Genomic DNA, 21,689 nt, shown 5'->3' with positions numbered 1-21,689 from the left:
AGAACAGAACAGTAAGACAAAATAAACCCTGCATTAAGTTGCTTCTTGCCGGATACTTTGCGACAGCAATGAGAAAACTAATATAGCGAGACATAACTACCAACTCTACAGAAATAGAAAAGATTGGAAGAATGAATAATTATAAAGTGATAAGTTTGATAGTCTACATGGAATGGACAAGTTCCAAAAGTCACAAAACTCACCAAGACTAAATAATGAGAGCATAGATCATCAAATAGGCTAATAACAAGTAATCAATTTTCTGTGTTTATTTTTGTGCTGATTTTAGCAGCTATACTGGGGGCCTATGACCCCACAAAGCCTAAAGTATTTACACTATAACTCCTTACCTAATAATGTGATAACTCTTATTGTTGAGGATGAATGTTGGTGACTGTTTCTTTTTCCCCCTGATCTAAAGTAGACATATACTTCAGTGACCATTTTGCTGGCCCTCAGCTAATGAATCCTGCTGGCTCCCCATCTTATGCCCACAGATGTTCACAAACTCCAGTACTTCAATCCGTCATGGTCTACAGACCTCCTTGGTGCTGTGGGGACCCTCCTAATCAGCTCATTTCAGTGACTTGGTAAGTGGTAGCCTGTGTGCCAAGGATATACTTTCTGTCTTTGGGCCACAGAAGATAAAGTGTTGGGAGAAAAAAAGCATTGAGATGTAACCCCAACACTTCCTCTTAATTACCTTCCAATCACCTTTCCCACCCCTAAGATAGAGAACTAAACACCCGCAAATCCTCCCTCAGGGAGGTGAATTTGAGACGTGCTCTTCCAGCTCCACATGTGGCCACCTGGTATTATTTCTCTCCCACAGAACTGGTTGTTTCAGATGACAAGAATACCACACAACGGGCAAAACAGGCCCGGCTGAGGCACATCATAATCTCAAAAGAAGGCTCCAGAGCCAATCTCATCCAGTGCTGGTCTGGTTGTTGCCTGTCTGGGGGGGGGGGGGGGGGTTGTCCAAGATTAAAGCAGCCTTGCTGTTGAGCTCTCTGCTGAAGGGAAACTCACACCTTCTCCACCCTTAGTGCCAGACTGAGTCTATAAAATTTGCAGATGGAATTCATATACTTCCTCACCTTGTACATATTTCAAGAAATTTAAGGGGAAACTGGAGGTTGATTTTTGTCCCTGCCCTTAAGGCTCCCACTTAAGAAAATTCAGCTGTGGTGCAGTAGTTTTGGGCTTTTCCCCGAATCGGCTCCTAGCCCCACCGCTTCCACATCTGTGCTTCAACTTTTGAACCTTGCTTCTATTTCTATGCCTTCCTGTTGCTGTTAGAAAGTGATTCGTGTCAAGCAACCCTGGCATAGGGCGGATCTTCAGAATGGCTACAAGTAGATCTAAGAAATCTAGATCTTCCCAGAGATGCAAATAAAATTAGATACAGGCGGAGAAACACCATACAAATAATAAAGACGGCAGGACTGACTCTAGATCCTGGCTACTTGAGTATTTTTCTATGAATTCCTGAATCCGAGAGTGTAGAGATGCACCATTCCCTGGGTAGCCCCTTTATTATTAAACAATACAAGTGCAATTCTTTGAAAACTGTAACATGCTTGCCTTAGTTAGGATTTTACTGCTGTGAACAGGTACCATGACCAAGGCGACTCTTATAAGAACAATATTTAATTGGAGCTGGCTTACAGGTTCAGAGATCTAATCCATTGTCATCAAAGTGGGATGGCAGCATCCAGGCTGGCATGGTGCAAGGGGAGCTGAGAGTTCTACATCTTCATCTGAAGGCTGTTAGCAGAACACCGACTTCCAGGCAACTAGGATGAGGGTCTTAAAGTTCACATCCACAGTGACACACAACAGGGCCACACCTCCTAAGAGTGTCACTCCCTCGGCTGAGCATATACAAACCATCATAGTCCATTCCCTGGCCCCCATAGGCTTGTTCAAACACATAAGTCTGTGGGGGACATAACTAGCCATAGCATAATAAAAAAGACATTTAGTTCAACTTCCAAAGTCCCCATAGTGTACAGCAGTCTTAACAAAGTTAAAAGTCCAAAGTTCAAAGTCTCTTCTGAGATTCATCCAAGTACTTCACTGTAATCCCCAAAGCAAGACAGGAAACCGGCTGGGCAAACTCCAAATTCTGCATCTCCATGTCTGATGTCAAAGCGGCCTTCAGGCCTCCAACTCCTTTTTCATCTTTGTTGACTAAAACAAATTTCTTTCTCCTGGGCTGGTTCCACTCTCTTTTAGCAGCTTTCCTCAGCAGATAGCCCCAAGGTTCTGGCATTTTGAACATCTTGGGGTCTCCAAGGCAACTTCAATGTTACAGCTTCTTGTTCCAATGTCTGGGATCCACACATGATCTTCTGGCTCCTCCAAAGGGCTGGTGTCACTTCTCCAGCTCTGCCCTCTGTAGCACTCTAAGCTCAGGTTGATCCACTCCACTGCTGCTGCTGTTCTTGTCGAACATCCCATGGTACTGACATCTCCAATACATTCTTTCATTGAGGGGCATCTGGGTTGTTTCCAGTTTCTGGATATTATAAGTAAGGCTGCTATGAACATGGTGGAGCATGTGTTCTTGTTATATGTTGGAGCATCTTTTGAGTATATGCCCAGGAGTGGTATAGCTGGGTCCTCAGGTAGAACTATCTCCAATTTTCTGAGGAACCACCAGATTGATTTCCAGAGTGGTTGTACCAGCTTTCAATTCCCCCAACAATGGAGAAGTGTTCCTCTTTCTCCACATCCTTGCCAGAATCTGCTGTCACCTGAGTTTTTGATCTTAGCCATTCTGATTGGTGTGAGGTGAAATCTCAGGGTCGTTTTGATTTGCATTTCTCTGATGACTAAGGATGTTAAACATTTCTTTAGGTGCTGCTCAGCAATTTAAGATTCCTCAGTTGAAGCCAGGCAGTGGTGGCGTGGTGGCGCACGCCATTAATCCCAGCACTTGGGGGGGCAGAGGCAGGCGGATTTCTGAGTTTGAGGCCAGTCTGGTCTACAGAGTGAGTTCCAGGACAGCCAGGGCTACACAGAGAAACCCTGTCTGGAAAAAACAAAAAAACAAAACAAAACAAAAAAAATTCCTCAGTTGAGAATTCTTTGTTTAGCTCTGTACCCCATTTTTTAATTGGGTTATTTGGTTTTCTGAAGTCTAACTTCTTGAGTTATTTGTATATTTTGGATATTAGCCCTCTATCCGATGTGCTGTTTTGTCCTATTGACAGAGTCCTTTGCCTTACAGAAGCTTTTCAGTTTCTTGAGGTCCCATTTGTCAACTGTTGATCTTAGAGCCTGAGCCATTGGTACTGTGTTGAGGAAATTTTCCTTTGTGCTGATGTGTTTGAGGTTCTTTTCTACTTTCTCTTCAATGTGTCTGGTTTTATATGGAGGTCCTTGATCCACTTGGACTTGAGCTTTCTACAAGGAGAGAAAAATGGATCAATTTGCAGTCTTCTACAATAGAATACTACTCGGTTCTTAAAAACAACAACTTCACAAATTTTGCAGGCAAATGGATGGAACTAGAAAGTATCTAGAATGAGAAAACCCAGACCCAAAAGGACGCACACATGCTATGTACTCACTGATAAGTGGATATTAGCCCCAAAGCTCAGAATACCCACAATACAACTCACAGACCATATGAAGCTTAACAAGAAGGGAGGGGAAAGTGTGGGTGGGATGCTTCAATCCACTTAGAAGGGGGAACAAAATAATCATGGAAGTGAGAGGGAGGGAGGGACCTGGGTGGGGGAGGGGAAGGAGGGTGGATAAAAAGGGGACAGGATCAGGTATGAGAGGAAGCAGGAGAGAAGTCCAGAGGGCCAGGAGAATGAATAGAAATATGTAGCAGTAAAGGGGTGTGGAATAGGGGACGGGAGGCACTAGAAAGTCCCAGATACCAGGGATGCAAGAGGCTCTCAGGACCCAACAGCAGGAAGATAGAACCTGAAGGGACCACCTTTAATAGATAGACAAGCCCCCCCAAGGGATAGGGCCACCCACCCATCTCAAAATCTTTAACCCAGAACTGTTCCTGTCTAAAGGAAATATAGGGACAAAAAATGAAGCAGAGACTGAAAGAAAGGCCATCCAGAGACTGCCCCACCTTGGAATCCATCCCATTTGCAGACACCAAACCCCAACACTCTTGCTGATGCCAAAAAGTGCTTGCAGACAGGAGCGTGGGGTAGCTGTCCTCTGAGAGGCTTTGCCAGCGCCTAAGACAGATACAGATACTAACAGCCATGGCCTGAGCCTGAGGACCTCCATGGAAGAGTTAGGGGAAGGACTGAAGGAGCTGAACGGTATTGCAACCCCATAGGAAGAACAATATCAACTAACCGGACCCCACAGAGCTCCCAGGGACTAAACCACCAACCACATGGAAGGGCCCATGGCTCTAGCTGCATATGTAGCAGAGGATGGCCTTATCTGACATCAGTGGGAAGGGAGGTGCTTGGTCCTGTGGAGGCTGTTGCCCCAGTGAAGGAGGATGCAGGTGGGTGGGAGAGTACTCTCTTAGAGGCAAAGGGGAATGGGTGGGGGCTTTAAGAGGGGAGACCTGGAAGGGAGACAACATTTGAAATATAAATAAATAAAATAATTATAGCTTTCAAAAAGGCTTAGCCAAATGTCATCAAAGCAAGTGAAGTATTACAGAAAGAATCTGTTCCAGGGGAGTAGAGAGCTGCAAGGTACCACAAGATGGCAGCATTGCTCCATGTGTGGTCTATTCAGTTGTTAGAACCGTTTCACCTGAGCTTAGTATTTAATTGCGGACCCATCTTCAAGCTAATTCTTGAGAGACCTGAGAAGCCTTCGGTCAATGAAAAGATATAAATCTAAACAATACACATGACATCTATTTTTCTACTTTCTGATTCATTTGTTGTCTTTGAATTTATTTGATACCCAAGATCTTGGAACCTGATATTAAAGTTGGCTTAATTATATATGTAATTAGTCATGAAAATGGTAGCTTCAGTTATCCAAGGACTAGAAACCTCCTAGCTATCTCCTAGTTTGAAGAATTATATTGTAATAATCTTTGCTTAATATGTATGTAATCCACTTTTTATTATAGGCATGAGTTGACAGACAGACAGACAGACAGACAAAAGTTAGAGTCAATTATACATACTCAACTATACAACAAAGGCCAACTGTGATGGTGAGTTTTACATGGTAGCCTGGTTAGGTCGTGGTACCAAGATATTTGGTCACATACTAGTCTAGATTGTGCTCTGAAAGTGTTTTTAAAATGAGACTAAAATGCATAAGTACACTTTTAAAGATATATTAACTATTTCAGAGTAGGCCTGTAGATATTTCTATGGGAACAAATCATAATAGAAACTCATCAGTCATGCTCCTGGCTTGCTGGTCTGGAATACAGAGGCCCCAGAACGGCTGTCCTTGGTCCCTCATCTGTTCCCAGAGCTCAGATCTTCATAGACCTGTTCGTCCATAGCACTGGCCAGAATCTACATGTCCTTTCCATTCTTTACTCTCTTCTGTTATTAGAGAACCAGTCTGAGGGACCAGAGTGTAGTTTAGTGGTGAATTTGGCTAGCAAATATGAAGCCCTGGGCTCAGTCTTCACACACACACACACACACACACACACACACACACACACACACGTCCATTTGTGACCTGCTGGCATGGATTCCACCTTGCCACTCAGTAAGTTCTCCTGCCTTTTGGAAAGGTCGGAGTTTGCTTCCCTCAGCAGAGGAGCCCATCTTTGCCATGCCCCCTCGGTAGCAGGAATAGCATAGTTCAGTGTTGGTGCTCAATACACACAAAATGTGTCACAGTCTCAGCAATCACAAGAAACCTCCCAGGCCTGTTCAGATGCCACCCAGTCGATTCCCTCAGTAGCAGAGTATACCATTTGCAGGAAGCAGGTCACCCTCCAGAATGCACGGTAAGGTGAAGAAGGGCTTATCCAACCAAGGGTTTTTTTTTTTTTCCTCCTGAGAGATCCTAAAGAAAAGGGACTTCTGCCCATCTTTGAGACACTTTCAGCAGCTATCAAATACCAATGGCCCTTCAGCTAGTGGTGGGATTAGCAAACCTACTTCTGTCCTCTGTGCAGAGATTTTTTTTTTTCCGGGCTGAAGCGTGTGCAGGTCTTGTGCATGCTGTCATGATTGCTGTGAGTGCAGCTGCCTCGTTGTGCCTGGAAAGCACTTTTTCTTTGATGCTACAAACCACCTCCGGTTCTTACAGCTTGCTGCCCTTTCTGCCACAAAGATTCCAGAGTACTGGTGAGGAAGGGTTTAATATATGTGCCCCCATTGGTGCCTAAACGTGCCACAATCTCTTGTTCTCTGCACACTGACTTGTTTTCGGTGGGGAGGGCATCTATGTGTTAATCACCACCTACCGCAAGAAGCTCCTCTGATGAAGGCTGAGAGATGCTCGCATCCATGTAAATGATGAGGAGTCATTTTAATACTATGTTGACTTAGCAGGATAATAGTTCCAGAAGAGAAGGGGCGGGACGGTGGTGCAGCTGTTCCTCCTGCTGGTTTCTGTTCCTGCTGCTGCTGTTGCTGGTGGTCAAGAGAAAAGAGACAAACCCAGGATAGCTAAAACAATCCCACACAATAAAAGAACTTCTGGAGGTACCACCATTCCTGAGCTAAAGCTGTACTACAGAGCATAGTGATTTTTTTAAAAACTGCATAGTATCAGAATGAAAACAGACAGGTTGATCAACTGGCATAGAATTGAAGACCCAGGAACAAACCCCTCTCACCTATGGACACTTGATTTTTTTGACAAAGAAGCCAAAACCATACAATGGGAGAAAAAAAGCATCTTAAACAAATAGTGCTGGTCTTGACTGAATGTCTACATGTAGAGGAATGAAAATAGATCCAATGTTGAAGAAACAGCATCCTGAACAGAACATCAATGGCTCAGGCTCTAAGATCAACAATTAATAAATGGGACTCATAAAACTGAGAAGCTTCTATAAGTCAAGGGACACCATCAATAGACAAAATGACAGCTTACAGAATGGGAAAAGATCTTCATCAACCCTACATCTGACAGAGGACTAATATCCAAAATATACAAGGAATTCAAGAAGTTAGACACCAACAGCACAAATAACTCAATTTAAAAATGGGGTACAGAGCTAGTCAGCGACTTCTCAACAGAGGAATCTCTAATGGCCGAGAAACACTTACAGAAATGCTCAGTCTCCCTATCACCAGGGAAACGAGAAAACCAAAATGGCTCTAAGATTCCACTTTATACCCATCAAAATGGCTAAGATAAAACTCAAGTGACAGCAGATGCTGGCAAGGATGTGGAGAAAGAGATTTCTCCTTTGCTTGTGGGAGTGCAACCTTGTACAATCACTCTGGAAATCAATCTGTCGGTTTCCCAGAAAAATTGGGAATAGTTCTACCTCAAGGCCCATCTATACCACTCCTGGGCATATACCCAAAAGATGCCCCACTATACCACAGGGACACTTGTTCTATTATATTCATACCGGCTTTATTCGCGATAGCCAGAAACTGGAAACAATCCAAATGTCCTTCAAACAAAGAATAGATAAAGAAAACGTGGTCCATTTACACAATGAGATACTACTCAGCCATTAAAAACAAGAACATCATGAAATTTGCAGGCAAATGAATGAAACTAGAAAGTATCATCCTGAGTGAAGTAACACAGACCTAAAAGAACATATATGGTATGTACTCACTTATAAATGGATATTAGTCATGAAGTACTGGATACCCATCCTTCTACAATCCATAGACCCAAAGAAGCTGAAGAACAAGGACAGTCCAAGGGAAGATGGTAGAATCTCACTTACAAGGGGAAATAGTCATCCGAGGTAGAGAGAGGGAGGAAGCAGGGTGGAAGAAGGGATGGGGAGAGGAATGGAGTAGTGACCAGATGTGGGGAGACCTGGGGAAAGAGGAGGCAGTGAATGGAAATGAAATGGGAGGGGTGTTTCTAAGACACACCAGAGGCCTGAAATGGGAGAGGCTCCAGGGAGTCTATGAGGGTGACTTTAGCTGAGACTCCTAGCAGTGGGGGATATGGAGCCTGAAGTAGCCACCTCCTGTAGCCAGGCAAGACTCCCAACCCACCCACAAAACTGTCAACCCAAAATTCGTCCTGCCTACAAGAAGTGCAGAGACAAAGATGGAGAAGAGACTGAGAAAATGGCCAACCAATTATGGCCCCCAATTTGAAATCTATCCCATGGGCAAAAAGGAATCCCTGACACTATTAATGATACTCATGCTTACAAACAGGAGCCTAGCATAACCATCCTCTGAGAGGCTCCACCCAACAGCTACCTGAATCAGATGCAGACATTAGATGGAGCTTGGAGAGTCTTGTGGAAGGGTTGGGGGGAGGATTGAGGGACCTGGAGAGAACAGGGACTCCACAGAAAGACCAACAGAGTCAACTAATCTGGACCCTTGGGGGGGCTCCCAGAGACTGAACCAACAACCAAAGAGCACATATGGGGTCCCCAACTCCTCCCACACACACACATATTTAGCAGATGAACAGCTTGATCTTTATTCCGTCCCCAAATAACAAGAGTGGAGGCTGTCCCTGACTTTTGCCTGCCTGTGGATCCTGTTCCCCTAACTGGGCTGCCTTGTCTGGCCTCAGTGGATGAGAATGTGCCCAGTCCTGCAGTGACTTCATGTGCCAAGGTGGGTTGGTACCCTGGGGTGTATCCCCCTTCTCAGAGGAGGAGAGGGGGATACTGGGAAGGTGGGAGCTTTAATTGGGATGTAAAGTGAATGGATGGATGGATGGATGGATGGATGGATGGACGGATGGAAGGAAGAAAAAGACGTTGGCAATATCTTGATGAGATGATTAGACTTGCCTCTAAAAACTCAGCATCCAGAATCAGCAGGAAGTAGTTTAAAGAGACCTACATCCCTTTTCCCCCTCTAACCTTCTTTCTCTCCTCCCTGGTATTGGAAGGAATAAGGATGGCTGTGGACCACAGTCACAGGTTCCTCTTCCTCAGTTTTCAGGAAAGCAACCGTAGGGTAGCCTTTTACCATTTTATCTTTAGATGAATTTTCATTCCTTTACATATCTATAAGCCATCCTTATTCAGAGTCTATGCTTAGATTTCCCCTCAACCCAACTCCCCATTTACATTCCAGCTCTCCCCACAGTGCACCCATCTCATGACTGCCATTCCTGTGCCACATTTGTGTGGGGTTTCTGCCTTGCCTGCTAGATGGAATCTGGCCACACACACACAGGCAGAGCATGAGTAAACTAACAGAAATGCTACCCATCCGCTTGAACTGAATAACAGAAGCCACAGGAACTCTCTTCATCCAAAAGAAAACGTAGAACCCGAGCAACTTTTAAAATATGAATAGCTGTTTGGAGGCTCAATTTTAAAAATCATGGCTTTGGAATAAAGTATATATGCTATGGTGAAATATGATATTAAGCATATAATGAATGATGAGATCTATAGAGCCAACACTACAGACATACATAGAGTTCTCAGAGAAAGTTCTAAGTTCTGACGTCTCCAAAGACAATCCATCCCCCTTGAATGCAGCCTACAATACTCTACTGCTGGGAATCTCCTGTTTAGAGGCAGCATCTGCACAGGCAGCTCTGGTTTAAAGCACTTCACACCAAACGATAAAGTGATGGCTTTGGGGGTTTTTGACAGGGCCTCAGGCTGTGGCCCAGGGTAGCTTCAAGCTATTAACTCTCCAGCCATTACCCATGGTGCTCTCATGTCCAACTGATTTATTTACTCTCAAAGAAAACTAACTTTGTGGAGTTGGATACTCCAACCAGCCTTGGATGGCACTTCCATCACCTGTCTGGATGGGATTTCATGAATGGACTGGTAATTACTTTAAAAAAAAACAAGTATTTGTTTTTAAGTGTGTGCCCGTGTCCTTGAGTGTATGCATGTGTACCACAGGCCTGCAAGAGGCCACAGACCTCAGAAGAGGTGTCAGATCCTCAGGAACTGGAGTTAATAGGTGATTGTGAACTACCTGATAGGGGTGCTGGGAACTAAACCTGGGTCCTCTGCACGGGTAGTTGAGAACTCTCCAGCCCTGGACTGGCCTTGTTTTGACATGAAACACAAAGAACATTCAATACATGAAGGACATTAAGAGCAACAAAACAGGAGAGGTAGTAAAACAAATGTCTGAAGAAATGTACAGAAAGAGGGATGTACACTGCTATGTACAAAATTGTGCCTGATAAACAATACTGGGTGATTCTGACATTTTTATTAAGTTCATAAAAGTAGCTTTCACATATAAAATCAAAATCAGACAAAGGTGTTTTGGCATACAATTGGTACTGGTGAACTGAATCCACACCAAAATTCACTGTGGTCACATGTCTATTACATTCAATGTCTGCACATTTACATGATATTCATGACAAAGTCAGCTCAAAATGAACACCCTATGTGTCAGCACCATATATAGCTGATATTATTTCAAAACAAAGGCAACTTTTCTTTCAACCAATTTCTATTTGTTGAAAAACACAATACTATTATAAGGGTACATGTTTGGTTATTATGTTCCCATGTTACTGAAATATAGCTAAAACTTTAGGGTTTCATCACCGATGGTGTTTCTGATTGACCTCTGACCTTAAAGTGGTGGGTATTTATTTCTCTATTATGTGGGTGAGCACTTTGTCTACGCGTGAGTAGGTGCACCACATATGTGTCTACACATATGATGCTACAGAGGCCAGATGAGGGGACTGGATCCCCTGGAACTGGAGGTACAGATGGTTGTGAGCCACCATGTGGGTGCTGGGAATAGAACCCTGGTCCTCTGTAAGAACAGTAAGTGTTCTTAACTGCTGAGCCATCTCTCCAGCCCATCTTTTTGATATGTTAAAGTCTTTAAAACTTATAATTCTCAGAACATATGTGCCACGTTGCCATCCATCCATTAAACATGATTTATTTTAATACAGGTCAAAAAGTCCAATTAATTAACTAGAACTCTTAATTTCCTGCCAGCTAAGGCTCAGCTTTAAATCTGATCCTATCAAAAGCAGTAGTGAATAATTTATTTCTTAAGATTAATTCCACAAATTACTGGGTAGCTTTGAAACTATTCCATTGCTCAGGAATGTAAATCACCAGACAGTCTACAGCACCAGTCCCCTGCATCAGAATAATCTGGAGCACTCCAAATCTTCCATGGCCCCGCATCAGAACTAATGGGGTGTAAGAACTAAGGATGTCTGCATTTTCTTAAAGTCCCCAGGTGAAAAGGACATGCTATTTAGTGTGGGAAACCCTGCCGGTGGCAACCAGACCCGGACGTGTCTCATCCTTTAAGGTACACCAGAATCACTGACAGAAACTTTAAGCAAAACAAAGAATAGATTATCTTTAAGAGACTGAGGAAGTGCCCAGAAGAGTCTAGGGAGAGCACTTCAAACAACCAACACCACTAGTCTAAAGTCAGCATGAAAAGCAATCTCCAGCCTTCGTCAGATATCAGATATTTTATTGTAACAAACACATTCTGCAATGTAATGGCATTGTCCTGAAAGTCCTAGTGACTTGTACTCTGGGAGTGCCAGCAAGTGACTAAGGGTAACAGCCTTTCAAATAGACTTGTTTGTATTCTTGAACAGAAGTCAAGATCAATGACAATGGGACCACAACTCATTAAGAAGGAAAGGGCTCCTTCAAAGAAGCAGTTAGGCTTTTAGGGTGACAGTTCTTAGCACTGGTCATCTTTAATGGTCTCTATCGCTCTATCTCCCAGTATGTGATCAGAGGTAGTAATTCCAGCTTACTAACAGTGTAGTTATAAAAGATGCACATTCTAATCAGACACCTTTGTAGCTTATGCTGCTAACTCATAGTAGGGGCTAGAAACAAGCTTTCTTTTAAACACTAAAACGGGAAATTACACTGCTGCACTCTTGATTTCCAACAATGAGACTTCATCTTGCCCTACAAGATGTAGTAAGTTCCTACATACAACAAGAGGGAAAAAGTTCTAGCAAACAGTAAAGGTATCATGCCCTCTCTTCTATACACTATTTACACATGATGTGAGCAGCAGCAGATTTTGTTCTACTTAAAAACCAGAGCAAGGCATGGCGCTGCACACCTTTAATCCCAGCATTTAGGAATAAGAAACAGGTGGATTGTTAAGTTTGAGGCCAGCCTGGCCTCCACAGTGAATACCAGGACAGCCAGGGCTTTATAGAGAGCCTGTCTCTAGAAAACAAAGAGAGGAAGAGAAACAAACAAACAAACAAAAGCACAGAAACATTGTTATATTGTGATGATTTAGCAGCACATGCAAACATACACACACACACACACACACACACACACACACACACACACACCTTTGAGTATCTGGCAGGTCCACCATTGCTGCACAGCTTTAGGAATGGATAGAACCCTGCCCTGAACCCAAATTCTACATCAGCAGCAACACTGAAAATAGAGGACAATGACTGGAAGAATCTGCCTGGCATCTACTCCCAGCCTCCTCCGTCTAAGGTGCTGGTATTTACAGTGTGCACACACTTCCTATGTTCTTCACAGAAGCTTGGCAACTCTCTTTCTGGGAGATTTGTGATCAGACAATTGGTATTTCTCTTTAAACAATAAAAAGCAATTGCCAAAAACCAGTGTGGCCGTGCAGGAAAGGCCTGTCATCAGAAAAAGAGAAACTGAAACTACAATCGATTCTCAAGAAGCGCAGACCTTCCACTCATTTTGAACTAGTATCCAGACTTTTGTAATAACCAAAGTGTTTTCAGTTTACAAATGATTTAAGATCAAAACAAGAAATGTTAAGGGAAAGCAAGAGTTGAAAACCTAAGTATCAATAAGACTTCTTGAGTGAAGTCTTGGAGACACAGCAGCCCTGGGAAAGATTTCAGGACATGCCACGGCATAAGGTGCCGCCCATGCCTCACTGTCTGAGTACAGCACTGGAGGTCCAGGAAGCAGGCTGGACAGGAACCTGACAGCGGCTCCTCACGTCCTCTTGGCTGGCTTGGCTGTCAGCTGCTTTTCTCTTTCAAACTCCCTCTCGCGCTGCTGCTCCCTTTCCAGCTCTTCTCTCTGCCTCTTCTGCTGCAGCTTCAGTGCTCTCTTCTGAGGAGAGATGGCGGCAGGGCACGTTTATGGCATAACTTAAAAAATGTTTGACTTGAGTTATTCGATACAAATGAATACATTCCATGTTTAATTTTAAAATTTATTTGGGGTAATTTAAGGTCCCCTTAATTTAAAACAAAAAAAAAATTCAAACAAATCTTACTCCAAGCTCACATTCAGTGTGAACTGCAATTTCATATGCAGACATGAGCCCACTAGCCCAGTGACTGGTGAAGGAGCCAAGGGACTTTATTTTTAAAGGGGAACAATGTAGCATGAGTTCATATCTTTGTTTTTTTTTTTTTGTTGTTTTGTTTTTGGTGTTTGGTTTTTTTTTTGTTTTGTTTTGTTTGTTTGGTTTTTTTTTTTTTTTTTTTTTTTTTTTGTTTTTCGAGACAGGGTTTCTCTGTGTAGTCCTGGCTGTCCTGGAACTCACTTTGTAGACCAGGCTGGCCTCGAACTCAGAAATCTGCCTGCCTCTGCCTCCCAAGTGCTGGGATTAAAGACATGCGCCACCACCGCCCGGCATGAGGTCATATCTAACTGTATAGACAAGTACAAACAGTCAAATACTGAAGGAAAACAAACCTGTGGCTTTAAGCAGGATGAGGAGGGTTTCCCACTCACCTTCAGCTTGGAGGTTCTCTCATGGAGCGTCAGCATCTCTCTCCTTATACTCACCAGCTTGGCATGGTAGTGCTTCGCTTCTGTGAACTTAACAGTCAGAACAGACAGAATGAAGTGCCGAGAATGTGAATATGTCAACACCTAAACTATAGTTCATCCTTCCTGAGCTGGAAATTTACAGCCTCAATTATGGCCATATTTTAAATTCTATAACACAGATTCCATTCAACCATTAGCAGAATTTTGAAAATATCTGATTCAATTCAGTTGACAAAAATAATTCCATCACTCAAGAGCAAGAGACAGGTAGATCTGTGTGAGTCTAAAGCCAGCTTAGTTTGTATATTAAGTTCCAGGCCAGCCAGGGCTACACACACACACACACACACACACACACACACACACACACACACACGGGGGGGAGGGGGGAACAGAGAGACAGAGACAGAGAGTCTGTCTCTCATTGACTGTCTTTCTGTCTTTCAAAAAAGGCTTATTAAACATAAAGCAGACATTTATATTAAACAGCTTATAAACAACATTTTGCTTCAAAAACATGCCACATAATCTAAAAATTTCAACAGTCATTACTGCCTTTTTGAGAGAACAAGCCAGCACATAGAACATTGAGTGCTATCTTCCTGTCAGGGAAACCCGGCCAGTGTCCAAACTCTGAAAGAACAAACTCAGTCATGTCTCTTGAGCTCAGAATGACAACACAGCCACTAAAGGACATGAACTGCTTTCCTAGAGTTCACATTCTGCATCTTAGCCAGAAGCCAAAAGGGAAGTCTCCTGTTGGGAGAAGCTGAGGGGTGATGGAGGCCTAGACAGGTGGGAGAGAGAATGGCAAGGAAACCTTATTCTCCAACAACATGGAGAGAAGGAATGAGAGGCAGGCCCACAGAAAGTAGCTACCTCTCACAGAGCTGCAAGTCAAGTCAGTTCACAGACACTCTATGTGTCTCTCAAGGCCTTCCTGTTCCCATTACTACATGAGAATTAAAACTACTCTTGGGCAAAGGGAAGAAATAGGTAAACGGCCCAGTTCTGTCCTTCCAGGCCGATGCAACAGAATAATACTCATTTATTCATCTTCACTTGTAACAAAAACCCATCCAATCACAGCGTGAAGTCAGGAGAAAAGACAAGGGAGTCAGTGTGGCCATGCTCACTCCTCCATAGGGAGTCAGTGAGCCGCTGAGAAGGCTGCACTTCTACAGCAGTAAGGGAGACAGTCCTAACCCACCACTGTCTAGCAAGAGTCTACTTCCGAGGTGTGTAGGAATCCTTTCGAAGTCATGCAGACAAGCAGTTGCTAATGTCCAGGGAGGGAAAGGAGCAACAAGGCCTTGCTTATGCTAAGTCTGTTTTCTTAAAGACTATCTGTTCTTCTTTTATCAGCTTCTAGTGAAATTCAACTTCCAACTAACCACTCAGCCTCAGGGTGCCCATCTTATCACAATGTCATGAATACTGATAATTAAATATTAATTAAGAGACCACATAATTGGCCCTTCAAAAGGGCCTGCACTTTCCTTGGTGATAGAAACAGTGCCTCAAATATGCCCTACTTTCTGCTTTCCTCTTATGTCATCATTTCATGAGATCTTCTCCACAATACAAATAAGCTGAATTTCCTAATACATGTCAGCATATGAAAGACAGCAATCATTGGTAAGTGTAATAAAGCAATCAGGATTTGTTAAAAAGACAAATTCTACACATAAAAGTTGGAGGATAAGATCATCAAAATGCAGAAATACAAAGCTTTTCTAAAATCAGAGCTCATTAAGTTAGATAAGCAAAATCATACTCACCAAAGCATTGATGTCCAACATGGAGTGGCATTCTTTAAATTTTGAAATCTCTTGTTCCAGTGTATCTAGTAACACAACTTGGTTCTGTCTGAAACAAAAGCACACAGCCAAAGCAAAATTTACATGTTCTCAGTATTGGGTCTTTTCACAGAATCACACTCATTCTGGCTACTGGGAATCCAGCTGTCAATACAGTGCCTCTCCAAGATTTTTCCCTGCCTTAGAATAATCCTTCCAATATCATATTCCAAAGATGTATTCTGGCACCTAGGTGTATACATTATTCTTGACACAATTTCAGACTTTAATAACTAAAACAATCAGATTATTGCAGAGTATTTTACTGTTTTAGCAACATTCCGCGTTATCACACCCAAAGCTCTTTTATAGTATTTTGCTCATAAAACTCAATTTTCTATGCATCTCCAAAAGTAAACTAGAAACCAAGAGTTTTCTGATTTAGAGCTGGAAAAGATGCAGTGATGAGGGACAGCATTTCCTCAAGGATCAATGAGCAGCTCAGTAAGAGCTGGCACAGGTCTGGAACCATGTGTAGCCTTTCCCTCAAAGCTGTGTGGTCTCAGACACTCAAATTGTTTCTCTTGACCTAAATGTCATTTATACAAGCAGAAGGTCAGAGCAGACAACTTCAAGAGTTTGTTAACCTTCAGACTCAAATCCAATGGAAGGAGAGAAGCTAACTTCCTTCTGGTTCCTCCCCAGAGCAATGTGGTCACAGGGTTAAGTGACAGGGAAGGGTCACCTAAATGAACACTTTTAAGAAAAACATGGTTTGTTGCAAAATAGAGAGCTGTGATGAAAAATGAATTAGCAATCACATGTCCACCATCAGGCCTAGGTCTGCAGACCAACAGGTCACTCACTAGTCTGTCCCTTCATGTCAGACTAGGGATCACAGAAGAGGAAGTACAGACTGCAGAACAAAATACCCAGCAAGGCCAAATACAAGACAGCAAAACCCAGGGGGTCACAACATGAAAACAACAGCTTCAGTATCAATAGAACTGAAAAGTCACTGGTCAGATCAAACAAGGAAAAAAGGCATAAATTCAAAGTATTGTTCAAGAAGGAGTCAGCCATCAATGCTGATATGATGGTATTATAAGGACATAAAACTCTGACCACTTCAGAGGGAACAGACCAATTCATTCAAACACACGAATGATCCAAATTCATACAAGGACCACTCATTCTCAAAATCTACAAAGAGACTAGACTCTCTAGTAGGACTATTACTTCACTTTTGACATTTAGGCTACAGGTTACTCCATGATTTCCATTCTGTGTTCCACACAGACATGCTCAATGATTCAATGTTCCAGAAGACTTTCATACTATACGAGATTACCAGGTGATGTCTGACTACACAGAAGAAATTGACAAACCGCTGGCTTTCTTTTGTCTTACGTGAGTTCCTGGAGCGCTCGCTTGGACCTCTGCAGATCTGGTAAGTAGTGGGAGAGCAGGCCTCCCACCAGGTGCTCTACAGCTCTGTCCTCCACAGCGAAGTCCTCTATCAGTCCTTCATCTGGAGACGTGTCGCTTAAGCCTGTGCTCAAGAGAAAAACACATTTAGGAAATGCTATGCTGCTGCACGGTAGGAAGGCTGGGGGAGCTCAAGCAGGGAGGAGGGAAGAAGTCCACAGGGAGCTAAGAGCCCAGACCCTCTCCTAACTACTCAGTCACTTCTTGTCAATGTGTAAAGCGTTCTCTAAAACATGGGGGGGGGGGGGGGGAGGGGGGAGAACAAAAAGCGTTTTTGTGTTGTTTTGAGTACTTCTTATTTTAAGGCAAGGTTTCCTTGTATAGCCCATGCTGGCCTAGAACTCTCAATCCCCCTGCCTCAGCCTCCTGAGACATGCATTACCAAATCTGGGAAAAAGGTATTTTTAAGCTGCAAATATATAACAAAGTCTAAGTAAATGTACATTAGTGTATTCACATTTTACATGTTCATATATTTTATTAAATGAGTCAGGCTGAAGGATGAGTTTACAGCTCTGAGTTAAGGAATTCTTAATACATTAATACTTTTAAAAGCACGCATAATTACACAGACAGAGGCTGGTGAAGCAGCTCGGTGGGTAAACATCCTTGCTATGGAAGCCTGACCTCCTGACATCCATCCCTGAAAGCCACAGGACAGAACAGACTCCTGAAAACTGTTCTCTGAGCTTCACAGGAACATAGTGATATGATCTCTTACGCCGTTCTCTCTCCCCTGTCTCTCTGTCTCTCTCTCCATCTCTGTCTCTCTCTCTGTCTCTCTCTCTCTCTGTCTCTCTCTCTCTCTGTCTCTCTCTCTGTCTCTGTCTCTCTCTCTCTGTCTCTCTCTCTCTCTCTCTCTCTCTCTCTCTCTCTCTGGCACACACACACACTAATAAAGAAAATAAAAACTTACAGGGAGGACTGGAGAGATGGCGTAACCAATAAAGGCTTGTTAAAGAAATTATATAAACAAAGATGCAATACCTAAAGCCCTGTTTTAAACTCAAAAGAAAGCATTTTTGCTTAATATAGTTGCACATAAAGGGGGTTGTTTTGTCATTTATTAATTAAGACACAGCACTTTCTGTGAACCAGGGCCAAAGCTAGGAAAAGCAGCTGGGAAATGGGGCCCCAGGACTTGGCCGATTAACACAAGCTCAGTGATGTGATGACTCAATTCAAAGAGGGGGAAAAACATTCCATACCTAAATCTGCTATAGGAAATACCGTGCTCTGATTGTGTCATAGCCTATAGACCTGCTGCCAGGAATGACGTTGCATCCTTTTCCAGGCATTCAGACGTCTAAGGTAAACACCCACTGATTACTATTCCCAGAAAAATAGTACACAACAGTTTCAAATGAATTGTTATAAGGTTTTTACAATCATTGATTTTGAATGAGATAAAAGTAAAATGCTCACTAAAATTGTGCCCAGAAAGCATTCCATAGTTAATGTTTACTTCTGAAATCCCTGTTGTCAATTATAGTCTAGTAAGAACCAGGGAACATCAAATTAAGACTGGACTGGAGAGACAGCTCAGTAGTTAAGACACACTGGATGCTCTTACCTCTGTAACAATTTTAACTTTAACCCTGAAAACACAAACAAGTTGAAATTCTCAAAGTTGGAAGACAGAACTCAAATGGGAAAGGACTAAAAAGAAACTGAAACTCTCCAAAGGCAAAAATGAGTCAGGATGGAGGGAGACTTGGGAACAGTACACTACTAAAGTGCCTCTGCATGAGGAACAAAAAGCTTACATTTGGCAAGTAATTCCACTGCTTAAGTTTTGTCTACAATAACAGTACAACAAACACTAAGTAAACATGGACAATGTATAACAGATGAACAGAAATACCTAAGGATATTTCAACTTTAAGATGTAACAACAAATTTGCCTACCTACACACATACACACGCACACACTCGTACATTTTAACTCATAGGCCTCCCTTTCCCATTCAAATTATTAGCAATTATTGGATAGGTATCAGTTAACTTTTTATACATATTTAGTTACTAAGTTCCAGGTACTTCATTGTGGGAGACTATAGAACAGAGGTTTTGGCCATGCTGTGGTAGAGGTGTTTTCCTCTACATGAAACACAGGGGTTTTGACTACCCCCTTCACAGGGGTTGCCTAAGTCCATCAAAAAACAAATATTTACATATGAGCCGTAACAGTAGCAAAATTACAGTTATGAAGTAGTCATAAAAAGACTAAAAGGTCATGGCATTAGACAATTAAGAAACAGAGTTCTAAAAGAAAAAAATATTCATACAACGAATTCATATTCATACAACGAATGTGTGCTGAACACCTACTGTGTGTTAATTTCTTAGTCACAATAATAAATAAACTCCTCCCTGAGTGCACAATACAGGGGGGTATAAAAAGCCATTACAAAAACTGTTGTGGAATCTGATACTCTGAGATGATTTCTAAAGGAAGGCTGGATGTTGAAAACCCTGAATGCCCATCTCATCCCCCATCCCCGTTCTCTGTTCTCTTTGTTAATCACTGTAAAAAGGTAAACCCATGGGAAAAAGCACAACTTGAAAAGCAAACGTCCTTCTCATGACCTAACTCCAATGGACTCTGCAGTTTTCTCTCATAAACGTCCAGAAACTGTCTTTACCCAGCCATACACATAATCTTTTTATCACACTGTTCTGAAGGTCTTCTGTGTGTTTGTCTGTTTTAAGACAAAGTCTATCAAAGGCCAGCCTTGCGCCTGCTCCAGCTTCCTAAGTGTTGGCATGTGCTACCACACAGGGCAAGGTTTTTCTTAAATACATCTTAAGTATCTTTCCTCAGCAATGCATATGGATCTACTTCACTCATCTTAAAAGAACAAAATTACTTCACAAAATTACTTACAAAATTTACTTCACAAAAAAAAAAAAAAAAAGAACAAAATTACTTCTACAGTACTTCACTCAATCCCCTTTGGATAGATTACACTATTTTCACTTTTCAGTAAACAATGCCGACGTGATCTTCCTAGCTAATCTTTGCACGCTCCTATTTCCATGGGAGACATTCTTAGAAAACAGTTGGGACAGAACATGTGTCCATCTTTGACACTGCAAAAACCCTCCTAAAAGATGGCCCCAACTTAGACTGCAGCCACCACTTCCACATGGGCACAAATGAAAGAATGCAACACTGTTAGGGAAACAGAATGAGAAAAGGCAAGGATGAACGGCAAGGCCATGCACAAAAAAGCAACAGTGAGCTATTAATATACACCATGAGCCAGTCTGTGAGGATCCCTGAGTGCCAATTCCATGGGAAGTTCAGTAAGTGGCAAGAAGCCACTCTAAGGACTCATGACTGGTGAATGTCTTGGAGGCAGTACAGTTACAACAATGGACAAATGATGCAAGAATAAGTGACTAGAGGTGGTGGCTTTAGAACTGCTAACACCAGGGTGCAGACACAAAAGGGAGATGCTAATGCACTGTGGAATCCTCTTCATGAAACACCGGGAACTGAACCCGAGAGTGCAATTTCAGTGTCGTGGGAGAGTAAGCTCACACCATTAACAAGACCAGACATCTGAGGCTAGGGATCTAGCACTTGCTTAGAATGAAAAAAGTCCTGAGCTGAACATACAGCTAGCACACATCCCTATCTCTGCCCTATTCTCTGACATCATTCATATATATGTGCATGCCACTCGTGCATTATGTGCAGAGAGAATGAAAGAGTGGGAGAGAGGGAGGGAGACAGACAGACAGACAGACAGACAGACGGAGACGCAAGCTCCAAGTAGGTACTACAAAGTATTTACTGATGTGACTGAACAAGTCATGAAAGGGGTGCATCATTAAAGAAAAACACAGCCAGGAAATGCTGAGTGATCTGTAACTTCCTACTTCTGGAACGCAGACATTATTTTTAGAAGGCCCATCTAGCGTCCCTCATATGAACCAATGAGCAGAGAAAATGGTTAGTGGTGTTCTCAATCTCACAAAGACGATGGCATACATAAACAGTGTACACCGGGCTATATAGCAAATTAACCGTTTCGTTCAAGGGACTCCTTTGGGTATTAATGCTTAAATCTCTTCTGGAGCTGTGGAGAAGGCTGCTGGGGTATATCGAATTAAATAGTATCACCAAGGAAGTCAGAAAACTTCATGAGTAGCCAATATTGAATAGTTCACCAACCACTAACCCTATATCCCTCAAAAAGCAACACAAACTCAAACCTTCAACACAAAACGCACCCAACAATGCGCTTCCCCGCGGGACCAAGGTTTCCTTGCCAGGGTGCTCTAGGCAGGAGGTAGCCTGCGCTGGAGTCCCCACCCACTCGACCCCGGCCCCTGTGGGCAGTCGCCCCGCAAAACAGCCGTACCCGGCGTGGGCTCGCCGGCCTCCAGGCGGTCGGAGAGCCCCGTAAGGAGCCCGTCCGGAGGCGGTGGCTCAGGAACACTCATGTCCCCGCACTGGGCACTGCGTGGAGCGAGGGGTATGGAGAAGTCAGAAGCAAGAAGTAGGAACTTAACGGAGTCCAGCGTCCGGTCGGACAAAAGCCACCGAGGCGCACGGAAGTGACGAAAGC

At 43.0% G+C, this 21,689-nt stretch overlaps 1 protein-coding gene across 3 annotated transcripts; it reads right to left on the bottom strand.

Moving 5' to 3' along the window:
• Positions 1 to 1,506: 1,506 nt before the first annotated feature.
• Positions 1,507 to 21,683, bottom strand: Bloc1s6 (biogenesis of lysosomal organelles complex 1 subunit 6). 3 transcript variants are annotated; one of them, XM_076929652.1, is made up of 6 exons: positions 21,483 to 21,682; positions 17,032 to 17,173; positions 15,604 to 15,691; positions 13,784 to 13,870; positions 6,392 to 6,560; positions 1,507 to 3,414 (listed from the first exon to the last, which is right to left on the bottom strand). In XM_076929652.1, the coding sequence occupies exons 1-6, from the start codon at positions 21,562 to 21,564 to the stop codon at positions 3,377 to 3,379; spliced, it is 606 nt and encodes a 201-aa protein (XP_076785767.1). In that variant the 5' UTR covers positions 21,565 to 21,682; the 3' UTR covers positions 1,507 to 3,376. The 3 variants fall into 3 exon arrangements, with proteins under 3 accessions (XP_076785767.1, XP_034351996.1, XP_076785766.1); XM_034496105.2 differs by lacking the exons at positions 1,507 to 3,414; positions 6,392 to 6,560 and adding an exon at positions 10,265 to 13,153 and having other exon boundaries at positions 21,483 to 21,679; XM_076929651.1 differs by lacking the exons at positions 1,507 to 3,414; positions 6,392 to 6,560 and adding an exon at positions 13,574 to 13,699 and having other exon boundaries at positions 21,483 to 21,683.
• Between the last annotated feature and the right edge of the window lie 6 nt (positions 21,684 to 21,689).

Source organism: Arvicanthis niloticus, chromosome 2 (genome assembly GCF_011762505.2).
Source record: "Arvicanthis niloticus isolate mArvNil1 chromosome 2, mArvNil1.pat.X, whole genome shotgun sequence".
In the NCBI taxonomy this organism is placed as follows: Eukaryota; Metazoa; Chordata; class Mammalia; order Rodentia; family Muridae; genus Arvicanthis; species Arvicanthis niloticus.
The sequence above is the reverse complement of the archived record's forward strand: the minus strand, read 5'-3'. Positions and strand labels throughout refer to the sequence as shown.

Bases quoted from the DNA above. Each gene is read 5' to 3' on its own strand.
- Bloc1s6 (XM_076929652.1), bottom strand. From the start codon at position 21,564: ATGAGTGTTCCTGAGCCACCGCCTCCGGACGGGCTCCTTACGGGGCTC. The intron at 17,174-21,482 runs GTACGGCTGTTT...TCTTGAGCACAG, and splicing joins GGCCGGCGAGCCCACGCCGG to GCTTAAGCGACACGTCTCCA. The intron at 13,871-15,603 runs GTGAGTATGATT...CTGACTGTTAAG, and splicing joins TGTTGGACATCAATGCTTTG to TTCACAGAAGCGAAGCACTA.